Source organism: Salvelinus fontinalis, unplaced genomic scaffold, assembly GCF_029448725.1.
Source record: "Salvelinus fontinalis isolate EN_2023a unplaced genomic scaffold, ASM2944872v1 scaffold_0708, whole genome shotgun sequence".
Taxonomy (NCBI): Eukaryota; Metazoa; Chordata; class Actinopteri; order Salmoniformes; family Salmonidae; genus Salvelinus; species Salvelinus fontinalis.
This window is the reverse complement of record NW_026600917.1, coordinates 1,902-27,281: the sequence shown is the minus strand read 5'-3', so window position 1 is coordinate 27,281 and position 25,380 is coordinate 1,902. Positions and strand designations below refer to the sequence as shown.

General features: G+C 44.8%; 1 protein-coding gene and 1 long non-coding RNA gene across 3 annotated transcripts; both read left to right on the top strand.

Annotated features, from left to right (window-relative positions):
- The first annotated feature begins 2,791 nt into the window (after positions 1–2,791).
- Positions 2,792–19,294, top strand: LOC129847111 (fascin-like). Of its 2 annotated transcripts, XM_055914918.1 has the most exons (7): positions 2,792–3,403; positions 6,764–6,814; positions 7,523–7,934; positions 11,815–11,977; positions 13,726–13,847; positions 14,167–14,337; positions 17,631–19,294. In XM_055914918.1, exons 1-7 carry the CDS (start codon positions 3,008–3,010, stop codon positions 17,834–17,836), a joined length of 1,521 nt encoding a protein of 506 aa, XP_055770893.1. In that variant the 5' UTR covers positions 2,792–3,007; the 3' UTR covers positions 17,837–19,294. The 2 variants fall into 2 exon arrangements, with proteins under 2 accessions (XP_055770893.1, XP_055770892.1); XM_055914917.1 differs by lacking the exons at positions 2,792–3,403; positions 6,764–6,814; positions 7,523–7,934; ... (1 more) ...; positions 13,726–13,847; positions 14,167–14,337 and adding an exon at positions 15,001–16,581.
- Positions 19,295–21,165: 1,871 nt separating this feature from the next.
- LOC129847112 (uncharacterized) lies at positions 21,166–22,372 on the top strand. Its single transcript, XR_008758379.1, has 2 exons — positions 21,166–21,651; positions 21,698–22,372. It is a non-coding gene; the product is annotated as an uncharacterized LOC129847112 (long non-coding RNA).
- The last annotated feature ends 3,008 nt before the right edge of the window (positions 22,373–25,380 follow it).

Below are 25,380 nucleotides of genomic sequence, written 5' to 3'. Positions count from 1 at the left end.
TATATCTACACTATATATACACTATATATATCTCCATCTACACTATATATATATATCTCTATCTACACTATATATATCTCTATCTACACTATATATATCTATATATACACCATATATATCTATATCTACACTATATATACACTATATATATCTCCATCTACACTATATATATATATCTCTATCTACACTATATATACACTATATATATCTCTATCTACACTATATATATCTCCATCTACACTATATATATATATCTCTATCTACACTATATATATCTCTATCTACACTATATATATACAATGTATATCTATATATACACAATATATATCTATATCTACACTATATATACACTATATATATCTCTATCTACACTATATATATCTCTATCTACACTATATATATCTATATCTACACTATATATCTCTATCTACACAATGTATATCTCTATCTACACTGTCTCTATATCTCTATATCTGGCTGTCTGGCTGCTTCCCTTTCTCTATCTACACTATCTATCTCTATATCTACACTATCTATCTCTATTTATCTCCACTATCTATATCTCTATCTCCACTATCTCTATATATACGCTATCTATATCTCTATCTACACTATCTATCTCTATATCGACACTATCTATCTCTATATATCTCCACTATCTATATCTCTATCTACACTATCTCTATATATACACTATCTATATCTCTATCTACACTATCTATCTCTATATCTACACTATCTCTATATATACACTGTATATCTCTATCTACACTATCTATCTCTATATCGACACTATCTATCTCTATATATCTCCACTATCTATCTCTATATATACACTATATATTCACTATCTATATCTCTATCTACACTATCTATCTCTATATATACACTATCTATCTCTATATCTACACTATCTATCTCTATCTACACTATCTATCTCTATATATACACTATCTATCTCTATATATCTACACTATCTATACTATCTCTATATCTACACTATCTATCTCTATATCTACACTATCTATCTCTATATATCTCCACTATCTATATCTCTATCTACACTATCTATCTCTATATATACACTATCTCTATATCTACACTATCTATATCTCTATCTACACTATCTATCTCTATATCTGCACTATCTATCTCTATATATACACTATCTATCTCTATATCGACACTATCTATCTCTATATATCTCCACTATCTATATCTCTATCTACACTATCTCTATATATACACTATCTATATCTCTATCTACACTATCTATCTCTATATCTACACTATCTCTATATATACACTGTATATCTCTATCTACACTATCTATCTCTATATCGACACTATCTATCTCTATATATCTCCACTATCTATCTCTATATATACACTATATATTCACTATCTATATCTCTATCTACACTATCTATCTCTATATATACACTATCTATCTCTATATCTACACTATCTATCTCTATCTACACTATCTATCTCTATATATACACTATCTATCTCTATATATCTACACTATCTATACTATCTCTATATCTACACTATCTATCTCTATATCTACACTATCTATCTCTATATATCTCCACTATCTATATCTCTATCTACACTATCTATCTCTATATATACACTATCTCTATATCTACACTATCTATATCTCTATCTACACTATCTATCTCTATATCTGCACTATCTATCTCTATATATACACTATCTATCTCTATATCAACACTATCTATATCTCTATCTACACTATCTATATCTCTATCTACACTATCTATCTCTCTATCTACACTATCTATCTCTCTATAATCAATTCAAGTCAATTAAAGGGGCTTTATTGGCATGAGAAACATGTGTTAACATTATCAAAGCAAGTGAGGTAGATAATATACAAAAGTGAAATAAACAATAAAAATTAACAGTAAACATTACACTCACAGAAATTCCAAAAGAATAAAGACATTACAAATGTCATATTATGTCTATATACAGTGTTGTAATGATGTACAAATGGTACAGAAGGTATCTCTATATCTACACAATCTTTCTCTCTATCTGGCTGCCTCCCTCTCTCTCTTTCCTCCCCCTCCCCTCTCTCTCTTTCCCCCCCCCTCCTCTCTCTCTCTAGGCTACTGTATCTATAGTCTATCTACCCTATTTAACTGTTCCACGCCCTCCCATCTCTCTCTCTCTATCTCACTCTGTCTCTGTCTCTCTCTGTGTCTCTCTCTGTCTCTCTCTCTCTGTGTCTCTCTCTGTCTCTGTCTCTCTCTGTCTCTCTCTGTCTCTCTCTCTCTGTCTCTCTCTCTCAATTCAATTCAAGTGAAATAAACAATAACAAATTAACAGTAAACATTACACTCACAGAAATTCCAAAAGAATAAAGACATTTCAAATGTCATATTATGTCTATATACAGTGTTGTAACGATGTACAAATAGTTAAAGTACAAAAGGGAAAATAAATAAACATAAATATGGGTTGTATTTTACAATCTCCCTCTCTCTGTCCATCCATATCTGTAACCTGAGCGGTGTAATAATGATTACCAGATAAACGACTTGTAACTGTCTATTCATAGTGATGGGTCAGGTTGATATTTGCATGCAAGTGGTGTGTGTGTGCGTGTGTGCGTGTGTGCGTGTGTGTGTGTGTGTGTGTGTGTGTGTGTGTGTGTGTGTGTGTGTGTGTGTGTGTGTGTGTGTGTGTGTGTGTGTGTGTGTGTGTGTGTGTGTGCGCGCTGCAGTTCTCTCGCCCATCCTCCTCGCCCTGTATCCTCTGCAGCACCGAGTCTGTCTGTATCCGCAGTCAGCGGACAGAGCCAGCGGCGTGCCAACTCCACAGCCCCGTCACACAGCACAAAGAACCTCCTTTGGTTCAATCCACGCACTACATTTACCGGAGCCTCCTCACACACACGCGCACACAGCAACTCTTTTTCTCTCTCTCTCTCTCTCTGGTCCCCCCGGTCAGAACGGACGGTTCGGTAAGGATCATGTCTTCTAATGGCGGTTCTACCGGCGGCGGTGACGTGCTGCAGATCCAACTCGGGCTGATTAACGCGGGGAATAAATATCTAACGGCTGAAACATTTGGTTTTAAAATCAACGCCTCCGCCTCGAGTCTGAAGAAGAAACAGATGTGGACGTTGGAGCAGAACACCGGTGACACGGCGGGAGACTCTAGCGGCAGCGTGGTGTTCCTCCGGTCACACCTCGGACGGTATCTGGGTACGGATAAAGACGGGAACGTTACCGGGGAGAGCGAGTGTCGAGGTAAAGACTGCAGGTTCGTGTTAACCGCGCATGATGACGGCCGCTGGTCGCTGCTGTCGGAGCCCTACGGGAGGTACCTGGGAGGAAGCGAAGACCGGATCAGCTGCTTCGCTCAGGTATTGGGGGTTGATATATGAGTTGTGTCCGCATCCTGGTTTCATAGACGAGACGTAACATAGTAAACGTAAATCGGGGACATTTTAAGTTAGTAATATATGGTACAGTTGGGTATCGTTACAAGACAGACGGGGGTTGGTTGGTTGGTTGGTTGGGGTGTATGAACATCTAGCTAGCAACCCGAAAGGTTATGTGTTCGAATCTCATCATGGACAACTTGAACATTTTACCTTATTTCGAAACTTTGCAACTACTTAGCATGTTAAACCTTCCCGTAACCTTAAAACCCTTAACCCTTTAACCTAACTCCTAACCCATAAACCAACTACTTAGCATGTTAACCCTTCCCGTAACCTTAAAACCATTTAACCTAATTCCTAACCCATAAACCTTAACCATTTAACCTAACTCCTAACCTTAACCCCTAACCCCTAGCCTAGCTAAAGTTAGCAAACTACTTAGCATGTTAACCCTTCCCGTAACCTTAAAACCCTTTAACCTAATTCCTAACCCATAAACCTTAACCATTTAACCTAACTCCTAACCTTAACCCCTAGCCTAGCTAATGTTAGCCATCTAGCTAACGTTAGCCACAACAAATTGGAATTTGTAACATATTGTACGACATAAACCTTAACCTAACTCCTAAAGGTAAACCTTAACCATTTAACCTAACTCTTAACTGTAAATCTTAACCTAACTCCTAACCTTAACCCCTAACCCCTAGCCTAGCTAAAGTTAGCCACCTAGCTAATTGGAGTTTGTAACATATTGTACGAATTGCAATTCAAAACATATCATACGATTTGTAATTCGTAACATACAGTATCATATGAAATGGATAAAGAACATCCACAAATGAATTACATACGAAACTGTAACATCATAGTAAATGAAGTGTCTTGGATTTCCCCGTACAGGATAGTAGGAAATCCTGTGAGACCAGGTTGGAGTGTGTGTGTGCACGTGTATAGCCTGTAGTGCTTGTGTTTATGTGCCTGAGGAGTAGCTTGGTAGTAGCTGAACGAAACACTGCTGCTTTACCATGTAGCGGTGTAGCTAACTACTGGAACTACACACTACTGTTTTACCATGTAGCGGTGTAGCTAACTACTGGAACTACACACTACTGTTTTACCATGTAGCGGTGTAGCTAACTACTGGAACTACACACTACTGTTTTACCATGTAGCGGTGTAGCTAACTACTGGAACTACACACTACTGTTTTACCATGTAGCGGTGTAGCTAACTACTGGAACTACACACTACTGTTTTACCATGTAGCGGTGTAGCTAACTACTGGAACTACACACTACTGTTTTACCATGTAGCGGTGTAGCTAACTACTGGAACTACACACTACTGTTTTACCATGTAGCGGTGTAGCTAACTACTGGAACTACACACTGCTGTTTTACCATGTAGCGGTGTAGCTAACTACTGGAACTACACACTACTGTTTTACCATGTAGCGGTGTAGCTAACTACTGGAACTACACACTACTGTTTTACCATGTAGCGGTGTAGCTAACTACTGGAACTACACACTACTGTTTTACCATGTAGCGGTGTAGCTAACTACTGGAACTACACACTACTGTTTTACCATGTAGCGGTGTAGCTAACTACTGGAACTACACACTACTGTTTTACCATGTAGCGGTGTAGCTAACTACTGGAACTACACACTACTGTTTTACCATGTAGCGGTGTAGCTAACTACTGGAACTACACACTACTGTTTTACCATGTAGCGGTGTAGCTAACTACTGGATCTACACACTACTGTTTTACCATGTAGCGGTGTAGCTAACTACTGGAACTACACACTACTGTTTTACCATGTAGCGGTGTAGCTAACTACTGGAACTACACACTACAGTTTTACCATGTAGCGGTGTAGCTAACTACTGGATCTACACACTACTGTTTTACCATGTAGCGGTGTAGCTAACTACTGGAACTACACACTACTGTTTTACCATGTAGCGGTGTAGCTAACTACTGGAACTACACACTACAGTTTTACCATGTAGCGGTGTAGCTAACTACTGGATCTACACACTACTGTGTTACCATGTAGCGGTGTAGCTAATTACTTGAGTGTAGTTTAGTTCAGTAAACTATATTTATCTTTAGGGTAGTTTAGTTCAGTAAACTATATTTCTCTTTAGTGTAGTTTAGTTCAGTAAACTATATTTCTCTTTAGTGTAGTTTAGTTCAGTAAACTATATTTATCTTTAGTGACACCTTGGTCTCAGCATTGACTCCCTGTCTGAATAAAGACACCTTGGTCTCAGCATTGACTCCCTGTCTAAATAAAGACACCTTGGTCTCAGCATTGACTCCCTGTCTAAATAAAGACACCTTGGTCTCAGCATTGACTCCCTGTCTAAATAAAGACACCTTGGTCTCAGCATTGACTCCCTGTCTAAATAAAGACACCTTGGTCTCAGCATTGACTCCCTGTCTAAATAAAGACACCCTGGTCTCAGCATTGACTCCCTCTCTAAATAAAGACACCTTGGTCTCAGCATTGACTCCCTGTCTAAATAAAGACACCTTGGTCTCAGCATTGACTCCCTGTCTAAATAAAGACACCTTGGTCTCAGCATTGACTCCCTGTCTAAATAAAGACACCCTGGTCTCAGCATTGACTCCCTCTCTAAATAAAGACACCTTGGTCTCAGCATTGACTCCCTGTCTAAATAAAGACACCTTGGTCTCAGCATTGACTCCCTCTCTAAATAAAGACACCTTGGTCTCAGCATTGACTCCCTGTCTAAATATAGACACCTTGGTCTCAGCATTGACTCCCTGTCTAAATAAAGACACCTTGGTCTCAGCATTGACTCCCTGTCTAAATAAAGACACCTTGGTCTCGGCATTGACTCCCTGTCTAAATAAAGACCCCTTGGTCTCAGCATTGACTCCCTGTCTAAATATAGACACCTTGGTCTCAGCATTGACTCCCTGTCTAAATAAAGACACCTTGGTCTCAGCATTGACTCCCTGTCTAAATAAAGACACCTTGGTCTCAGCATTGACTCCCTGTCTAAATAAAGACACCTTGGTCTCAGCATTGACTCCCTGTCTAAATAAAGACACCTTGGTCTCAGCATTGAGTCCCTGTCTCTAAATAGGGGGCACTAAAATGTTTTTTCTCTGTGTGTGGGGGGTGGATGTGGGTACGCAGACCTGCGAGCAAAGATATGTGTGTGTAATGTGTATAAACACAGGATGTGTGTGTAAACAGGATGTGTGTGTAAACAGGATGTGTGTGTAACGTGTGTAAACAGGATGTGTGTGTATAAACAGGATGTGTGTGTATAAACAGGATGTGTGTGTGTGTTCCAGACAGTATCAGCAGCAGAGAAGTGGTGTGTCCACCTGGCCATGCATCCCCAGGTAACTAATACACACACACACACATACACACATAAATACATCACCCAGCCTCCAAACCTCCCCCTGGTAAACCTGTTCAGCCTAGCCAGGAAGCATTATGCCCACCTGACCTCTAACCCCCCCCCAGGTGAACCTGTTCAGCCTAGCCAGGAAGCATTATGCCCACCTGACCTATAACCCCCCCCTCCCAGGTGAACCTGTTCAGCCTAGCCAGGAAGCATTATGCCCACCTGACCTCTAACCCCCCCCCCCCAGGTGAACCTGTTCAGCCTAGCCAGGAAGCATTATGCCCACCTGACCTCTAACCCCCCCCCCAGGTGAACCTGTTCAGCCTAGCCAGGAAGCATTATGCCCACCTGACCTCTAACCCCCCCCCCCCCTCCCCCAGGTGAACCTGTTCAGCGAGGCCAGGAAGCGTTATGCCCACCTGACCTCTAACCCCTCCCACCCCAGGTGAACCTGTTCAGCCTGGCCAGGAAGCATTATGCCCACCTGACCTCTAACCCCTCCCACCCCAGGTGAACCTGTTCAGCCTAGCCAGGAAGCATTATGCCCACCTGACCTCTAACCCCTCCCCCCCAGGTGAACCTGTTCAGCCTGGCCAGGAAGCGTTACGCCCACCTGACCTCTAACCCCTCCCCCAGGTGAACCTGTTCAGCCTAGCCAGGAAGCATTATGCCCACCTGACCTCTAACCCCTCCCCCCCAGGTGAACCTGTTCAGCCTGGCCAGGAAGCGTTACGCCCACCTGACCTCTAACCCCGACCACTCTGAGGTCTCTATAGACCGTGACGTCCCGTGGGGGGTTGACTCTCTGGTCACCCTGGTGTTCCTGGACCAACGCTACCATCTTCAGACGTCTGATAACCGCTTCCTGAAGAACGACGGCAGCCTGGAGGCCGCGCCCGACAAGACCACCGGATACACGCTGGAGTTCCGCTCCGGGAAGGTGGCGTTCAGGGATTGTTCCGGGCGCTACCTGGCGCCGTCGGGGCCGAGCGGGACCATGAAGAGCGGGAAGAACAGTCGCGTGGGAAAGGATGAGATGTTCTCTCTGGAGCAGAGTCACCCTCAGGTGGTTCTCACCGCCGGCAACGAGAGGAACGTCTCCACCAGGCAAGGTAGGACCAACACAACCTTCTAGAACAGGAGTAGAACCTCACCAGGCATGGTAGGACCAACACAACCTTCTAGAACGTTACCAGGCAAGATAGAGGCAACACAACCTTAGTGGAACCTTACTAGAACCTTACCGGGGAAGATAGGAGCAACACAACCTTAGTGGAACCTTACTAGAACCTTACCGGGGAAGATAGGAGCAACACAACCTTAGTGGAACCTTACTAGAACCTTACCGGGGAAGATAGGAGCAACACAACCTTAGTGGAACCTTACTAGAACCTTACCGGGGAAGATAGGAGCAACACAACCTTAGTGGAACTATCCTAGTTTAACCTTACTAGAACCTTACAAGGTAAGAAAAACAATAACCTAGAACTAGAGCCTTGTAGAGCTTTTCTAGAACATCCACCAGGCAAAGTAGGACACGCAGAACCCGAATGAGGTGATATCTATAATGGTAAACAGAATTGACCTCATACAGCTCATAACTTGTAAAGGCACAAGAACACCCAAACAAACGAGTTTGACACAATACAGGAAGTTCCAGTAGTGTTTCTGGTCTGATGAAGAACTCTGTGTACCGGGACCTTATTTCAACTCCTATGAGCACCTTAACGACAAAGCTACCAACCACTAGCGGTGTCTGGGGTGTGACGCTTCCTCTGGAACAGGACAGGAAAGAGGAGAGGACTGCTTTCATTTAGAGAAACTCATTCCACGTTTCTCTGGTGACGTCACTGTCTCTCTCAGCTGGGAGAGAGCAGGGGGGTGTATTAGGGGCTCAGACAGGGTCAGATTATAGTCTCCTCAGACAGGGTCAGATTAGAGTCTCCTCCCTCAGCTGGGAGAGAGGGGGGGTGTATTAGGGGCTCAGACAGGGTCAGATTAGAGTCTCCTCAGACAGGGTCAGATTAGAGTCTCCTCTCTCAGCTGGGAGAGAGTGGGGGGGTGTATTAGGGGCTCAGACAGGGTCAGATTAGAGTTTCCTCAGACAGGGTCAGATTAGAGTCTCCTCAGACAGGGTCAGATTAGAGCCCCAGACAGGGTCAGATAGAGCCCTCTCTCAGCTGGGAGAGAGGGGGGGGGGATGTATTAGGGGCTCAGACAGGGTCAGATTAGAGTCTCCTCAGACAGGGTCAGATTAGAGTCTCCTCTCTCAGCTGGGAGAGAGGGGGGGTGTATTAGGGGCTCAGACAGGTTCAGATTAGAGTCTCCTCAGACAGGGTCAGATTAGAGTCTCCTCTCTCAGCTGGGAGAGAGGGGGGGTGTATTAGGGGCTCAGACAGGGTCAGATCCTCTTGCCTCCTCCTCTTCCCCTCCTCCTCTTCCCCTCCTCCTCTTTCCCCCTCCTCCTTCTCTTCCTCAGCTCCTCTTTCCTCATTCTCTTCCCCTCCTCCTCTTTCCTCCTCCCCGTCCTCTTCCCCTCCTCCTCTTTCCTCCTCCTCCTCTTCCTCAGCTCCTCTTTCCTCCTTCTCTTTCCCTCCTCCTTCTCTTCCCCTCGTCCTCTTTCCTCCTCCTCCTCGCCTTCCCCAGCTCCTCTTTCCACCTCGCCTTCCCCTCCTCCTCTTTCCTCCTCCTCCTCCTCTACCCCTCCTCCTCTTTCCTCCTCCCCCTCCTCTTCCCCTCCTCCTCTTTCCTCCTCCTCTTTCCTCCTCCTCTTTCCTCCTCCTCCTCCTCCTCTTCCCCTCCTCCTCTTTCCTCCTCCTCCTCCTCTTCCCCTCCTCCTCTTTCCTCCTCCTCCTCCTCCTCCTCCTCCTCTACCCCTCCTCCTCTTTCCTCCTCCTCCTCCTCTTCCCCTCCTCCACTTTCCTCTTCCTCCTCTACCCCTCCTCCCCTTTCCTCCTCCTTCTCTACCCCCTCCTCTTTCCTCCTCCTTCTCTTCCCCAGCTCCTCTTTCCTCCTTCTCTTCCCCTCCTCCTCTTTCCTCCTCCTCCTTCTCTTCCCCTCCTCCTCTTTCCTCCTCCTCCTTCTCTTCCCCAGCCCCTCTTTCCTCCTCCTCTTCCCCTCTTCCTCCTCCTCCTCCTCTTTCCTCCTCCTCCTCCTCCTCTTCACCTCCTCTTTCCTCCCCTCCTCCACCCTGCAGCATGTGTTTTCCATCTGCTCTCCCTTGCCCCCCTTTCTCTTCCTCCCTCTTTCCCATTCTCTCTGTTTCAGTCTCTCTCTGCCCTTTTCTCTGTCCTCACCACTGAACACATTTTTCCGCAGAAATTCTATCCGACCTTTGTGGTCGGTCCCAGTTTAGAAAGTGTGTGTGTGTGTGTGTGTGTGTGTGTGTGTGTGTGTGTGTGTGTGTGTGTGTGTGTGTGTGTGTGTGTGTGTGTGTGTGTGTGTGTGTGTGTGTGTGTGTGTGTGTGTGTGTGTGTGTGTGTGAGGGGGGGGATGGGTTAGAACAGCATAAGTCAGCAACTACTCTGAGAAAACTAAACGAGGAAGTTGAAAAGGGGAGAGATGATGTCTCTCTCGCTGCTGGTGAGTCTCTGATCCACCTCTACGCAGACCACACCATTCTGTATACTTCTATGATGTCTCTCTTGCTGCTGGTGAGTCTCTGATCCACCTCTACGCAGACCACACCATTCTGTATACATCTATGATGTCTCTCTTGCTGCTGGTGAGTCTCTGATCCACCTCTACGCAGACGACACCATTCTGTATACATCTGGCCCTTCTTTGGACACTGTGTTAACTAACCTCCAGACGAGCTTCAACGCCATACAACTCTCCTTCCGTGGCCTCCAACTGCTCTTAAACACTAGTAAAACTAAATACATGCTCTTCAAATGATCGCTGCCCGTACCCGCCCGGCCGACTAGCATCACTACTCTGGACGGTCCTGACTTAGAATATGTGGACAACTACAAATACCTAGGTGTCTGGTTAGACTGTAAACTCTCCTTCCAGACTCATATTAAACATCTCCAATCCAAAATTAAATCTAGAATCAACTTCCTATTTCGCAACAAAGTCTCCTTCACTCACGCTGCCAAACATACCCTCGTAAAACTGACCATCCTACCGATCCTTGACTTCGGCGATGTCATTTACAAAATAACCTCCAACACTCTACTCAGCAAACTGGATGCAGTCTATCACAGTGCCATCCGTTTTGTCACCAAAGCCCCATATACCACCATTGTGACCTGTATGCTCTCGTTGGCTGGTCCTCGCTACATATTTGTGTTGGGTATCAGTGATCTACTAGTATAGTCTGGTACTGTATATCTAATATATGTTGGGTATTAGTGATCTACTAGTATAGTCTGGTACTGTATATCTAATATATGTTGGGTATTAGTGATCTACTAGTATAGACTGGTACTGTATATCTAATATATGTTGGGTATCAGTGATCTACTAGTATAGACTGGTACTGTATATCTAATATATGTTGGGTATTAGTGATCTACTAGTATAGTCTGGTACTGTATATCTAATATATGTTGGGTATCAGTGATCTACTAGTATAGACTGGTACTGTATATCTAATATATGTTGGGTATCAGTGATCTACTAGTATAGACTGGTACTGTATATCTAATATATGTTGGGTATCAGTGATCTACTAGTATAGACTGGTACTGTATATCTAATATATGTTGGGTATTAGTGATCTACTAGTATAGACTGTTACTGTATATCTAATATATGTTGGGTATTAGTGATCTACTAGTATAGACTGGTACTGTATATCTAATATATGTTGGGTATTAGTGATCTACTAGTATATTCTGGTACTGTATATCTAATATATGTTGGGTATTAGTGATCTACTAGTATAGACTGGTACCATATATCTAATATATGTTGGGTATTAGTGATCTACTAGTATAGACTGGTACTGTAAATAGACTGTACGATCTCTGTGACCCCTGACCCCAGGCATGGACCTTTCGGCCAATCAGGACGAGGAGGGTGATCAGGAAGTGTTCCAGGTGGAGATGAGTCGTGAGACAGGAAGCAGGAAGTGTGCGTTCCGGACCGCTGCAGGGAAGTACTGGACCCTCACCGCCACCGGAGGACTGCAGTGTACCGCCTCTACTAAGTAATACACTTCACTATACACACTGTACACAGTGTACCGCCTCTACTAAGTAATACACTTCACTATACACACTGTACACACTATACACACTGTACACACTATACACACTGTACACACTGTACACACTATACACACACTACACACACTATACACACTATACCCACTATACACACTATACACACTATACACAGTGTACACACTATACACACTATACACACTATACACACTATACCCACTATACACTGTACACACTATACACACTATACCCACTATACACACTACACACACTATACACAGTGTACACACTATACACACTATACACACTATACACACTATACACACTATACACACTGTACACAGTGTACACACTATACACACTATGCACACTATACACACTGTACACACTATACACACTGTACACAGTGTACACACTATACACACTATACACACTATACACACTATACACACTATACACACTATACACACTATACACACTACACACACTGTACACACTATACCCACTATACACACTACACACTATACACACTGTACACACTATACACACTATACCCACTATACACACTACACACTATACACACTATACACACTATACACACTATACACACTATACACACTACACACTATACACACTGTACACACTATACACACTATACCCACTATACACACTACACACTATACACACTATACCCACTATACACACTACACACTATACACACTATACCCACTATACACTATACACACTATACACACTGTACACACTATACCCACTATACACACTACACACTATACACACTATACCCACTATACACACTACACACTATACACACTATACCCACTATACACACTGTACACACTATACCCACTATACACACTACACACTATACACACTATACACACTATACACACTATACACACTATACACACTACACACTGTACACACTATACACACTATACACACTATACCCACTATACACTGTACACACTATACCCACTATACACACTACACACACTATACACACTATACACACTATACACACTATACCCACTATACACACTATACACACTACACACTGTACACACTATACACACACTACACACACTACACACACTGTACACACTATACACACTGCACACACTATACACACTGTACACACTGTACACACTATACACACTGCACAAACTATACACACTGTACACACTTTACACACTATACAAACTTTACACACTATACACACTATACACACTATACACACTATACACACTTTACACACTGTACACACTTTACACACTTTACACACTTTACACACTGTACACACTATACACACTGTACACACTGTACACACTACACACACTGTACACACTGTACACACTATACACACTGTACACACTGTACACACTATACACACTGTACACACTGTACACACTATACACACTATACACACTTTACACACTATACACACTGTACACACTATACACACTATACACACTATACACACTATACACACAAGTAATACACTACACACAGCAAGTAATACACACTACAACCACACACACACTCTACCTGCGACTCAGAACATCTTAACAAAATATGTTATTTTAACTGTGTGTGTGTGTGTGTGTGTGTGTGTGTGTGTGTGTGTGTGTGGTGTGTGTGTGTGTGTGTGTGGTGTGTGTGTGTGTGTGTGTGTGTGTGTGTGTGTGGTGTGTGTGTGTGTGTGTGTGTGTAGGTCAGCTAACAGTCATTTTGATCTGGAGTGGTGTGAGGGGAAGGTTTCTCTCAAAGCCTCTAATGGGAAATACGTTGCTGCCAAGAGAAACGGGCAACTAGCTGCTACCGTCGACAACGCAGGTTAGTCTGTCACCGTGGATACCGTTACCGTGACCACTACCGTTACCGTAACCATACGTGCTGTAACTATGGCCAGTGAATCTTATCATTGCAGAGTTGTGTCAGTGTTCCTTATTATTGATCTGTTCACTTAAACAATCAATCGACTGACTGATCAAGACACAAACCTATTGGTTAACTCATCAACCTGACTGATCAAGACACAAACCTATTGGTTAACTCATCAACCTGACTGATCAAGACACAAACCTATTGGTTAACTTATCAACCAATCAGCTAATCAATCAGTGTTTGATCTGTTTCCTCGTTTTGTCTCCAGGGGAGGCGGAGCAGTTCCTGATGAAGCTGATCAATCGGCCAATCATAGTCCTCCGTGGAGAACACGGTTTCATTGGCTGTCGTAAGGTTGGCACGGGAACGCTGGATTCTAACCGTTCCTCCTACGACGTCTTCCAGCTGGAGTTTAAAGACGGAGCTTACAGCCTCCGAGGTACACACACACACCTACACAGGGCCCTGATGGAGCCTACAGCCTCCGAGGTACACACACACACCTACACAGGGCCCTGATGGAGCCTACAGCCTCCGAGGTACACACACACACCTACACAGGGCCCTGATGGAGCCTACAGCCTCCGAGGTACACACACACACCTACACAGGGCCCTGATGGAGCCTACAGCCTCCGAGGTACACACACACCTACACAGGGCCCTGATGGAGCCTACAGCCTCCGAGGTACACACACACACCTACACAGGGCCCTGATGGAGCCTACAGCCTCCGAGGTACACACACACCCTACACAGGGCCCTGATGGAGCCTACAGCCTCCGAGGTACACACACACACCTACACAGGGCCCTGATGGAGCCTACAGCCTCCGAGGTACACACACACACCTACACAGGGCCCTGATGGAGCCTACAGCCTCCGAGGTACACACACACACCTACACAGGGCCCTGATGGAGCCTACAGCCTCCGAGGTACACACACACACCTACACAGGGCCCTGATGGAGCCTACAGCCTCCGAGGTACACACACACACCTACACAGGGCCCTGATGGAGCCTACAGCCTCCGAGGTACACACACACACCTACACAGGGCCCTGATGGAACCTACAGCCTCCGAGGTACACACACACACCTACACGGGCCCCGATGGAGCCTACAGCCTCCGAGGTACACACACACACCTACACAGGGCCCCGATGGAGCCTACAGCCTCCGAGGTACACACACACACCTACACAGGGCCCCGATGGAGCCTACAGCCTCCGAGGTACACACACACACCTACACAGGGCCCCGATGGAGCCTACAGCCTCCGAGGTACACACACACACCTACACAGGGCCCCGATGGAGCCTACAGCCTCCGAGGTACACACACACACCTACACAGGGCCCCGATGGAGCCTACAGCCTCCGAGGTACACACACACACCTACACAGGGCCCCGATGGAGCCTACAGCCTCCGAGGTACACACACACACCTACACAGGGCCCCGATGGAGCCTACAGCCTCCGAGGTACACACACACACCTACACAGGGCCCCGATGGAGCCTACAGCCTCCGAGGTACACACACACACCTACACAGGGCCCCGATGGAGCCTACAGCCTCCGAGGTACACACACACACCTACACAGGGCCCCGATGGAGCCTACAGCCTCCGAGGTACACACACACACCTACACAGGGCCCCGATGGAGCCTACAGCCTCCGAGGTACACACACACACCTACACAGGGCCCCGATGGAGCCTACAGCCTCCGAGGTACACACACACACCTACACAGGGCCCCGATGGAGCCTACAGCCTCCGAGGTACACACACACACCTACACAGGGCCCCGATGGAGCCTACAGCCTCCGAGGTACACACACACACCTACACAGGGCCCCGATGGAGCCTACAGCCTCCGAGGTACACACACACACCTACACAGGGCCCCGATGGAGCCTACAGCCTCCGAGGTACACACACACACCTACACAGGGCCCCGATGGAGCCTACAGCCTCCGAGGTACACACACACACCTACACAGGGCCCCGATGGAGCCTACAGCCTCCGAGGTACACACACACACCTACACAGGGCCCCGATGGAGCCTACAGCCTCCGAGGTACACACACACACCTACACAGGGCCCCGATGGAGCCTACAGCCTCCGAGGTACACACACACACCTACACAGGGCCCCGATGGAGCCTACAGCCTCCGAGGTACACACACACACCTACACAGGGCCCCGATGGAGCCTACAGCCTCCGAGGTACACACACACACCTACACAGGGCCCCGATGGAGCCTACAGCCTCCGAGGTACACACACACACCTACACAGGGCCCCGATGGAGCCTACAGCCTCCGAGGTACACACACACACCTACACAGGGCCCCGATGGAGCCTACAGCCTCCGAGGTACACACACACACCTACACAGGGCCCCGATGGAGCCTACAGCCTCCGAGGTACACACACACACCTACACAGGGCCCCGATGGAGCCTACAGCCTCCGAGGTACACACACACACCTACACAGGGCCCCGATGGAGCCTACAGCCTCCGAGGTACACACACACACCTACACAGGGCCCCGATGGAGCCTACAGCCTCCGAGGTACACACACACACCTACACAGGGCCCCGATGGAGCCTACAGCCTCCGAGGTACACACACACCTACACAGGGCCCCGACGGAGCCTACAGCCTCCGAGGTACACACACACACCTACACAGGGCCCCGATGGAGCCTACAGCCTCCGAGGTACACACACACACCTACACAGGGCCCCGATGGAGCCTACAGCCTCCGAGGTACACACACACACCTACACAGGGCCCCGATGGAGCCTACAGCCTCCGAGGTACACACACACACCTACACAGGGCCCCGATGGAGCCTACAGCCTCCGAGGTACACACACACACCTACACAGGGCCCCGATGGAGCCTACAGCCTCCGAGGTACACACACACACCTACACAGGGCCCCGATGGAGCCTACAGCCTCCGAGGTACACACACACACCTACACAGGGCCCCGATGGAGCCTACAGCCTCCGAGGTACACACACACACCTACACAGGGCCTTGATGGAGCCTACAGCCTCCGAGGTACACACACACACCTACACAGGGCCCCGATGGAGCCTACAGCCTCCGAGGTACACACACACACCTACACAGGGCCCCGATGGAGCCTACAGCCTCCGAGGTACACACACACACCTACACAGGGCCCTGATGGAGCCTACAGCCTCCGAGGAAAATATATTTTATTTGTTGCCTCAGTCCGTTTTAGTTTTTTTTTCTCCCAAATTCCGTTTTCTTCGTTTTAGTTTTCGGAGGTTTCCGTTTTCCCCTTTTTCAGGTTTTCGTCGTCAAAATCACACTTTTTCTATTAATAAAACATGTTTATTTTATGCTCTAAGTTCACAACAGCTTAAATCACATCAGTAGACCACTTTCAAGGTCTGGAATTTTTTTGTTAAATATTCAATTTTTTGGGTGTAAGTAACCTTATAATTCCAGTGCCCAGCAGATCATGTGAGCTGAGTTCATCGCTCATAATCTGCTGCATCGCTCCATGTCCTTTCCTACTGCTCGGGCTAAAAACCAGTCCGCGCTCACAGGGGGGGAAAAACTGCCGCTCCAAATTGAGGCTGTTCTGGGAACAAAAGAGAGGTGCAACTCAATATGAGGAAGGTGTTCCTAATGTTTTGGTATAAATCTACAATAAATCTCCGTTCTCCCTCCTCTCTAGATTCACAGGGGAAGTTCTGGTGCGTGGGAGAGGAGTCCGCAGTGGTGTGCAGCGGGGACACGCCCACCTACTTCCTGTTTGAGCTGTGTGACTACAACAAGATGGCGGTGCGGGCGCCGGGGGGGCGGTACCTTAAAGGGGACCACGCCGGGGTTCTGAAGGCCAACGCTGAGGGGGTGGACAACGCCACACTCTGGCAGTACTGACCACCCTATAAAGTTGACATACATCATTCTGGGTGACATCAATTACCCCACCGTAGAAATCCTTTAAATAAGTAGACTCCGTCTGTTATGACTTTATATGGGCATATAGAATGTATAGAATAAAAAGGAACGTTTCAGACCTTCCTGAGTCTGAGGGTGGTTTAAACCTTCCTGAGTCTGAGGGTGGGTTTAACCTTCCTGAGTCTGAGGGTGGTTTAACCTTCCTGAGTCTGAGGGTGGTTTTAACCTTCCTGAGTCTGAGGGTGGTTTTAACCTTCCTGAGTCTGAGGGTGGTTTTAACCTTCCTGAGTCTGGGGTGGTTTTAACCTTCCTGAGTCTGAGGGTGGTTTTACCCTTCCTGAGTCTGAGGGTGGTTTTACCCTTCCTGAGTGTGAGGGTGGTTTTACCCTTCCTGAGTCTGAGGGTGGGTTTTAACCTTCCTGAGTCTGAGGGTGGGTTTTAACCTTCCTGAGTCTGAGGGTGGTTTTAACCTTCCTGAGTCTGAGGGTGGTTTTTAACCTTCCTGAGTCTGAGGGTGGTTTTACCCTTCCTGAGTCTGAGGGTGGTTTTAACCTTCCTGAGTCTGAGGGTGGTTTTTAACCTTCCTGAATCTGAGGGTGGTTTTTAACCTTCCTGAATCTGAGGGTGGTTTTTAACCTCCCTGAGTCTGGGGGTGGTTTTAACCTTCCAGACTTGGACTTGTATCAACTCACCACCCAGGGCTTTTACTTGTGACATGTAGTTAAATGCACTAAAGAGGAACAATGGCTCCATAATGAAGACGCACATCTCTAGAGTCTTTTAACGTGTCTGTTTTCAGAGGATAAAGATACGAACATTAACGACGTCATAGTTTTAGAACACTATAACAATATGGAAGAAAATGAAACGGAATCTTCAAAAGAACCAAATATCCGTAGAAACAGAAACCCTATGGAACAATCCTTGGATAGCTTTTCACAATTCACGGATACGTTGGTCCACATGGAAAACTAAAGGCGTTTTCATGAAACAATTTTTGAAAAAGCAATTACAATTTAAACATGCAACTTTAAAAAAAAAGTTTATTTCATCAAATGTCGATTTTTTAAAATATTTTGGACATCAGAGAGAATCTTATTTGAGTCAGAAAACGATGTTCATATGATATGGAAGATGTACACTACCGGTCAAAAGTTTGGACACATCTTCTCATTCAAGGGTTTGTCTTTATTTTTACTATTTTCTACATTGTAGAATAATAGTGGAGAATAGTGAAATAACACATATGGAATCATGTAGTAACCAAAAAAGTGGTAAACAGATCAAAACAAATATTTTATATTTGAGATTCTTCAAAGTAGCCTGTAGAAAATAGTAAAAATAAAGAAAAACCCTTGAATGAGTAGGTGTTGTAAAACCTCTGACCGGTAAAACCTCTGACCGGTAAAACCTCTGACCGGTAAAACCTCTGACCGGTAGTGTACTAAACCTTGCAGAGAGCCAATACATTCTATACATTAGTTTATACTGGATTAAGTTCACATTTTCTTCAACTGTAATTGTGTTATGTTACAACTTTCCTTCCATCTTGTGTCAACATCAGTTCTTTTTTAAGTCTTGGTTCCAATAGTTTATATATTTCTTCTACAGCACAACGGCAGAGTCATGTCTTAAGTGTAAAACTAACAATGACTCAATAATCCATGCATTCTGGGAAAGTTATGACGTCATAAAGTTATGGGCGGAGTTAGAACGTTGGCTGTCAGAAGTATTACAATGTAAACTTCCTTTTAATCCGTCTGTCTGTATATTTCAAGAGATGACATATGAGAGGGTGTAATGAGAGACCCAATTAGGGGGGGGACCCATACTTTTCTCGTCAATGATTTAGAAAAAAAACGTTGACTTAAAAAAAACTGGAAATCAAATGATTCTCCATCATTACAACAGTGGATGAATCCAAATGTTTATTTAAATATGGAAAACGTGTGGGCTACGGAGAAACATTCAACAGTGGATGAATCCAAATGTTTATTTAAATATGGAAAACGTGTTACGGAGAAACATTCAACAGTGTAATTTGAGGCCATATTTCATAGAGTTCTACAAGCACCGGAATGTTCCAGGGAAGGAAGGATGGGGGGGAGGGGAGGGGGGAGACATATGTGATGTGTATAGTAGCAGTGGGAACATGTGGGTCTGAGCAGGTGTGATGTCATTGGTGTTCATGGTCTTTGTTTACACATGTTGTTTTTGTAAAATTATATTTCAAAATGAAAAGACTCACACTTTACAGTTATACACTTTACAGTTATAGACTTCACAGTTAACACTCACACTTTACAGTTATACACTTTACAGTTAACACTCACACTTTACAGTTAACACTCACACTTTACAGTTATACACTTTACAGTTAACACTCACACTTTACAGTTAGCACTCACACTTTACAGTTATACACTTTACAGTTATACACTTTACAGTTAACACTCACACTTTACAGTTAACACTCACACTTTACAGTTATACACTTTACAGTTATACACTTTACAGTTATACACTTTACAGTTATAGACTTCACACTTTACAGTTATACACTTTACAGTTAACACTCACACTTTACAGTTAACACTCACACTTTACAGTTATACACTTTACAGTTAACACTCACACTACAGTTAACACTCACACATTACAGTTATACACTTTACAGTTATACACTTTACAGTTATACACTTTACAGTTAACACTCACACTTTACAGTTAACACTCACACTCACACTTTACAGTTATACAGTTTACAGTTAACACTCACACTTTACAGTTAACACTCACACTTTACAGTTATACAGTTTACAGTTAACACTCACACTTTACAGTTAACACTCACACTTTACAGTTATACAGTTTACAGTTATACCCTTTACAGTGAACACTCACACTTTACAGTTAACACTCACACTTTACAGTAACACACTTTACAGTTATACCCTTTACAGTTAACACTCAAACTTTACAGTTATACACTCACACTTTAGTTATACACTTTACAGTTATACCCTTTACAGTTATACACTCACACTTTACAGTAATACACTTTACAGTTAACACTCAAACTTTACAGTTATACACTCACACTTTAGTTATACACTTTACAGTTATACCCTTTACAGTTAACACTCACACTTTACAGTTATACACTCACACTTTACAGTAATACACTTTACAGTTATACACTTTACAGTTAACACTCAAACTTTACAGTTATACACTCACACTTTAGTTATACACTTTACAGTAATACACTTTACAGTTATACACTTTACAGTTAACACTCAAACTTTACAGTTATACACTCACACTTTACAGTTATACACTTTACAGTTATACACTCACACTTTAGTTATACACTTTACAGTTATACACTTTACAGTTAACACTCACACTTTACAGTTAACACTCATAGTTAACACTCAAACATCAAAACATCAATATACACACATAGTGCCAAATGTTATCTAAATGTGTGGCTCTGTATACGCTCAGAGCCACATGTTATCTAAATGTATGGCTCTGTTGTATCAAGGGCACTGTAGTTTCCTAATGTCCCTGGGCCTATACGGCTGTATATGGGGCTAAATATAGGGGCTGTATGTGGCTAAAACTGGAAACCCCTAACTGGAAATGATCACATCTGGAATGCTATAGGTTTACTCTCTGCCTTAAATGAACGTTTCTCATCTGTCTGAACTCTTAAACATCTCAGAGACAGAACGTTTCTCATCTGTCTACAAACTCTTAAAACTGGCTAGAACCATAGTTTAGAACTGGTTAGAACTGGCTAGAACCATAGGCTAGAACTGGCTAGAACCATAGTTTAGAACTGGCTAGAACTATAGTTTAGAACGGGTTAGAACTGGCTAGAACTACGGAAACATATTTGAGAACTGGTTAGAACTGGCTAGAACCATAGTTTAGAACTGGTTAGAACTGGCTAGAACCATGGAACCAGAGTTTAGAACTGGTTAGAACTGGCTAGAACCATGGAACCAGAGTTTAGAACTGGTTAGAACTGGCTAGAACCATGGAACCAGAGTTTAGAACTGGCTAGAACCATGGAACCATGCCTGTCTGTCTGGTCTGGATTCTAACACGCTACAGGGACCTCAATGTACCCTGACTAGAACACACAGCTATGATGCAACACAGAGGTTGATACTAATAAGGATTCTAGAGAAAACGTGATGATCTGAACCGTGTGTGTGTCTGTGATGTAATACACGTCTTCGTGATGACGAAGAGCACAACTCTTTGTATTGATGAAACACTCGCCTGTCTGAACCTCTGACTAGTCTAATATCGTGGCGCTGCTATTGGCCCGTGAGCACAAAGGGGGGGAAATCCGATTGGTTGTGGCGGTGCCTTGCTTGGTTTACTATGTAACTCTGTTTCTTGGCAAATTTAATGAAACCTGTTTGTTTTTTTATTTTTCATAATGTGGCATATTTGTATTTCAAACTTAAAGCCCAATAAAACTTCACAGTGTAAAAAGTTCCCTGAGAAACTCCTGTCTTTTGTTCTTTTTAACTTCCTGACTAGATGATTGACAGGAGCACATGATTACTACTCCCGCCTCTCTGGAATGTCGGGAAGCCTCCATCATCGTCTTGACAACCTCGCTACAGCTCAACTCCCAGCTGTTGGTCAGTGGAACAGCTGAGACAAACACTACACACAGACATCCTTATCTCGCTAATCCGCTAGTCATTAGTATCACAGCTGGGAGGATTAGCCTCAGTTAGTTTACCTCCATCCTGTAACACTGTTGGGAGGATTAGCATAGCCTCCGTTAGCTTAGCTTCAACCTATAACACTGTTGGGAGGATTAGCATAGCCCCCGTTAGTTTACCTCCATCCTGTAACACTGTTGGGAGGATTAGCATAGCCCCCGTTAGTTTACCTCCACCGTATAACACTGTTGGGAAGATTAGCATAGCCCCGTTAGCTTAACTTCAACCTATAACACTGTTGGGAAGATTAGCATAGCCTCCGTTAGTTTACCTCCACCCTGTAACACTGTTGGGAGGATTAGCATAGCCTTCGTTAGCTTAGCGTAGCATAGCTTAGTTTCACCCCAGATGACAGCATAGCTAATAGGGCAATAAGCTTTAGCCGTAACCACCCACTCAGCTCACACAGCTCTCTAGACAGACAGCTCTCTAGACACACATCTCTCTAGACAGACAGCTCTCTAGACAGACAGCTCTCTGTAGACACACAGCTCTCTAGACAGACAGCTCTCACTAGACAGACAGCTCTCACTAGACAGACAGCTCTCTCTAGACAGACAGCTCTCTCTAGACAGACAGCTCTATACAGACAGCTCTCTGTAGACACACAGCTCTCTACTCAACCTAAACACAGAGGTTCCCTAGACAATGTTGACTTGACTTTCTCCTTTTCTCTCTCTCTGTCTCTCTGTCTCTCGCTCTCTCGCTCTCTCGCTCTCTCGCTCTCTCTCTTCTCTCTTTCTCTCCTCTCTCTCTTCTATCCCTCCAACAGAACAATGTTGACTGTCTCCCTTTAACTTCTCTCTCTCTCTCCCTGCCTCTCTCTAGTGTCCAGGTGAGCTTGTTTTTAACCCTAGGTAGTGTCCAGGTGAGCTTGTTTTTAACCCTAGGTAGTGTCCAGGTGAGCTTGTTTTTAACCCTAGGTAGTGTCCAGGTGAGCTTGTTTTTAACCCTAGGTAGTGTCCAGGTGAGCTTGTTTTTAACCCTAGGTAGTGTCCAGGTGAGCTTGTTTTTAACCCTAGGCAGTGTCCAGGTGAGCTTGTTTTTAACCCTAGGTAGTGTCCAGGTGAGCTTGTTTTTAACCCTAGGTAGTGTCCAGGTGAGCTTGTTTTTAACCCTAGGTAGTGTCCAGGTGAGCTTGTTTTTAACCCTAGGTAGTGTCCAGGTGAGCTTGTTTTTAACCCTAGGTAGTGTCCAGGTGAGCTTGTTTTTAACCCTAGGTAGTGTCCAGGTGAGCTTGTTTTTAACCCTAGGTAGTGTCCAGGTGAGCTTGTTTTTAACCCTAGGTAGTGTCCAGGTGAGCTTGTTTTTAACCCTAGGTAGTGTCCAGGTGAGCTTGTTTTTAACCCTAGGTAGTGTCCAGGTGAGCTTGTTTTTAACCCTAGGTAGTGTCCAGGTGAGCTTGTTTTTAACCCTAGGTAGTGTCCAGGTGAGCTTGTTTTTAACCCCAGGTAGTGTCCAGGTGAGCTTGTTTTTAACGCTAGGCAGTGTCCAGGTGAGCTTGTTTTTAACCCTAGGTAGTGTCCAGGTGAGCTTGTTTTTAACCCTAGGTAGTGTCCAGGTGAGCTTGTTTTTAACCCTAGGTAGTGTCCAGGTGAGCTTGTTTTTAACCCTAGGTAGTGTCCAGGTGAGCTTGTTTTTAACCCTAGGTAGTGTCCAGGTGAGCTTGTTTTTAACGCTAGGTAGTGTCCAGGTGAGCTTGTTTTTAACCCTAGGTAGTGTCCAGGTGAGCTTGTTTTTAACCCTAGGTAGTGTCCAGGTGAGCTTGTTTTTAACCCTAGGTAGTGTTCAGGTGAGCTTGTTTTTAACCCTAGGCAGTGTCCAGGTGAGCTTGTTTTTAACCCTAGGTAGTGTTCAGGTGAGCTTGTTTTTAACCCTAGGTAGTGTCCAGGTGAGCTTGTTTTTAACCCCAGGTAGTGTCCAGGTGAGCTTGTTTTTAACCCTAGGTAATTGTAGTGTGTGCGGTACTCTGTGTTTTGTACCAGTTGAGTACTTTGGTCTAATTCCCTGAGATCTGGATCTTCTCTGGAAAAATCATTATTTTAGTATTTTTGTGGTTTACTGCCAGGGCCCAGGTCTGGCAGTACTGCTCTAGCAGGACCAGGCTCTGCTGTAGGCCATATGCTGTGGGTGACAGCAGGCATAGGTCATCTACGAAGAGTAGGCATTTAACTTATGAATTGTGGAGACCAACACCAGGGGCTGAGGATTTTTCTAGAATAGTGGCCAATTCGTTGATGTAAATATTGAAGAGTACAGGGCTCAGATTGCAACCCTGGCGAAAGCCCCGCCCCTGGTTAAAGAATTCTGTTATTTTCTTGCCAATTTTGATGCTGAATGCATTGCCAGTGATTTAATTATGTCACATGTTTTCTCTCTCTCCCTCTCTCTCCAACAGAACAATGTTGACTTTGCTTTCTCCTCTCCTCTCCTCTCCTCTCCTCTCCTCTCCTCTCCTCTCCTCTCCTCTCCTCTCCTCTCCTCTATCAACAGAACAATGTTGACTTTACTTTCTCCTCTCCTCTCCTCTCCTCTCCTCTCCTCTCCTCTCCTCTCCTCTCCTCTCCTCTCCTCTCCTCTCCTCTCCTCTATCAACAGAACAATGTTGACTTTACTTTCTCCCTCTCCTCTCCTCTCTCTCTCTTCTCTCTCTCTCTCTGTCTCCCACAGAACAATGTTGACTTTACTTCCTCTCTCTCTTCTCTCTCTTCTCTCTTCTCTTCCTCTCTCAACAGAACAATGAGTCACTGAATGAAGGAATGCAGCAGT

Coding starts and splice junctions, on each gene's coding strand:
- LOC129847111 (XM_055914917.1), top strand. CDS start 15,063: ATGGAGCCTACAGCCTCCGAGGTACACACACACACCTACACAGGGCCC. Junction 16,582..17,630: donor CGGAGCCTACAGCCTCCGAG/GTACACACACAC, acceptor CCTCCTCTCTAG/ATTCACAGGGGAAGTTCTGG.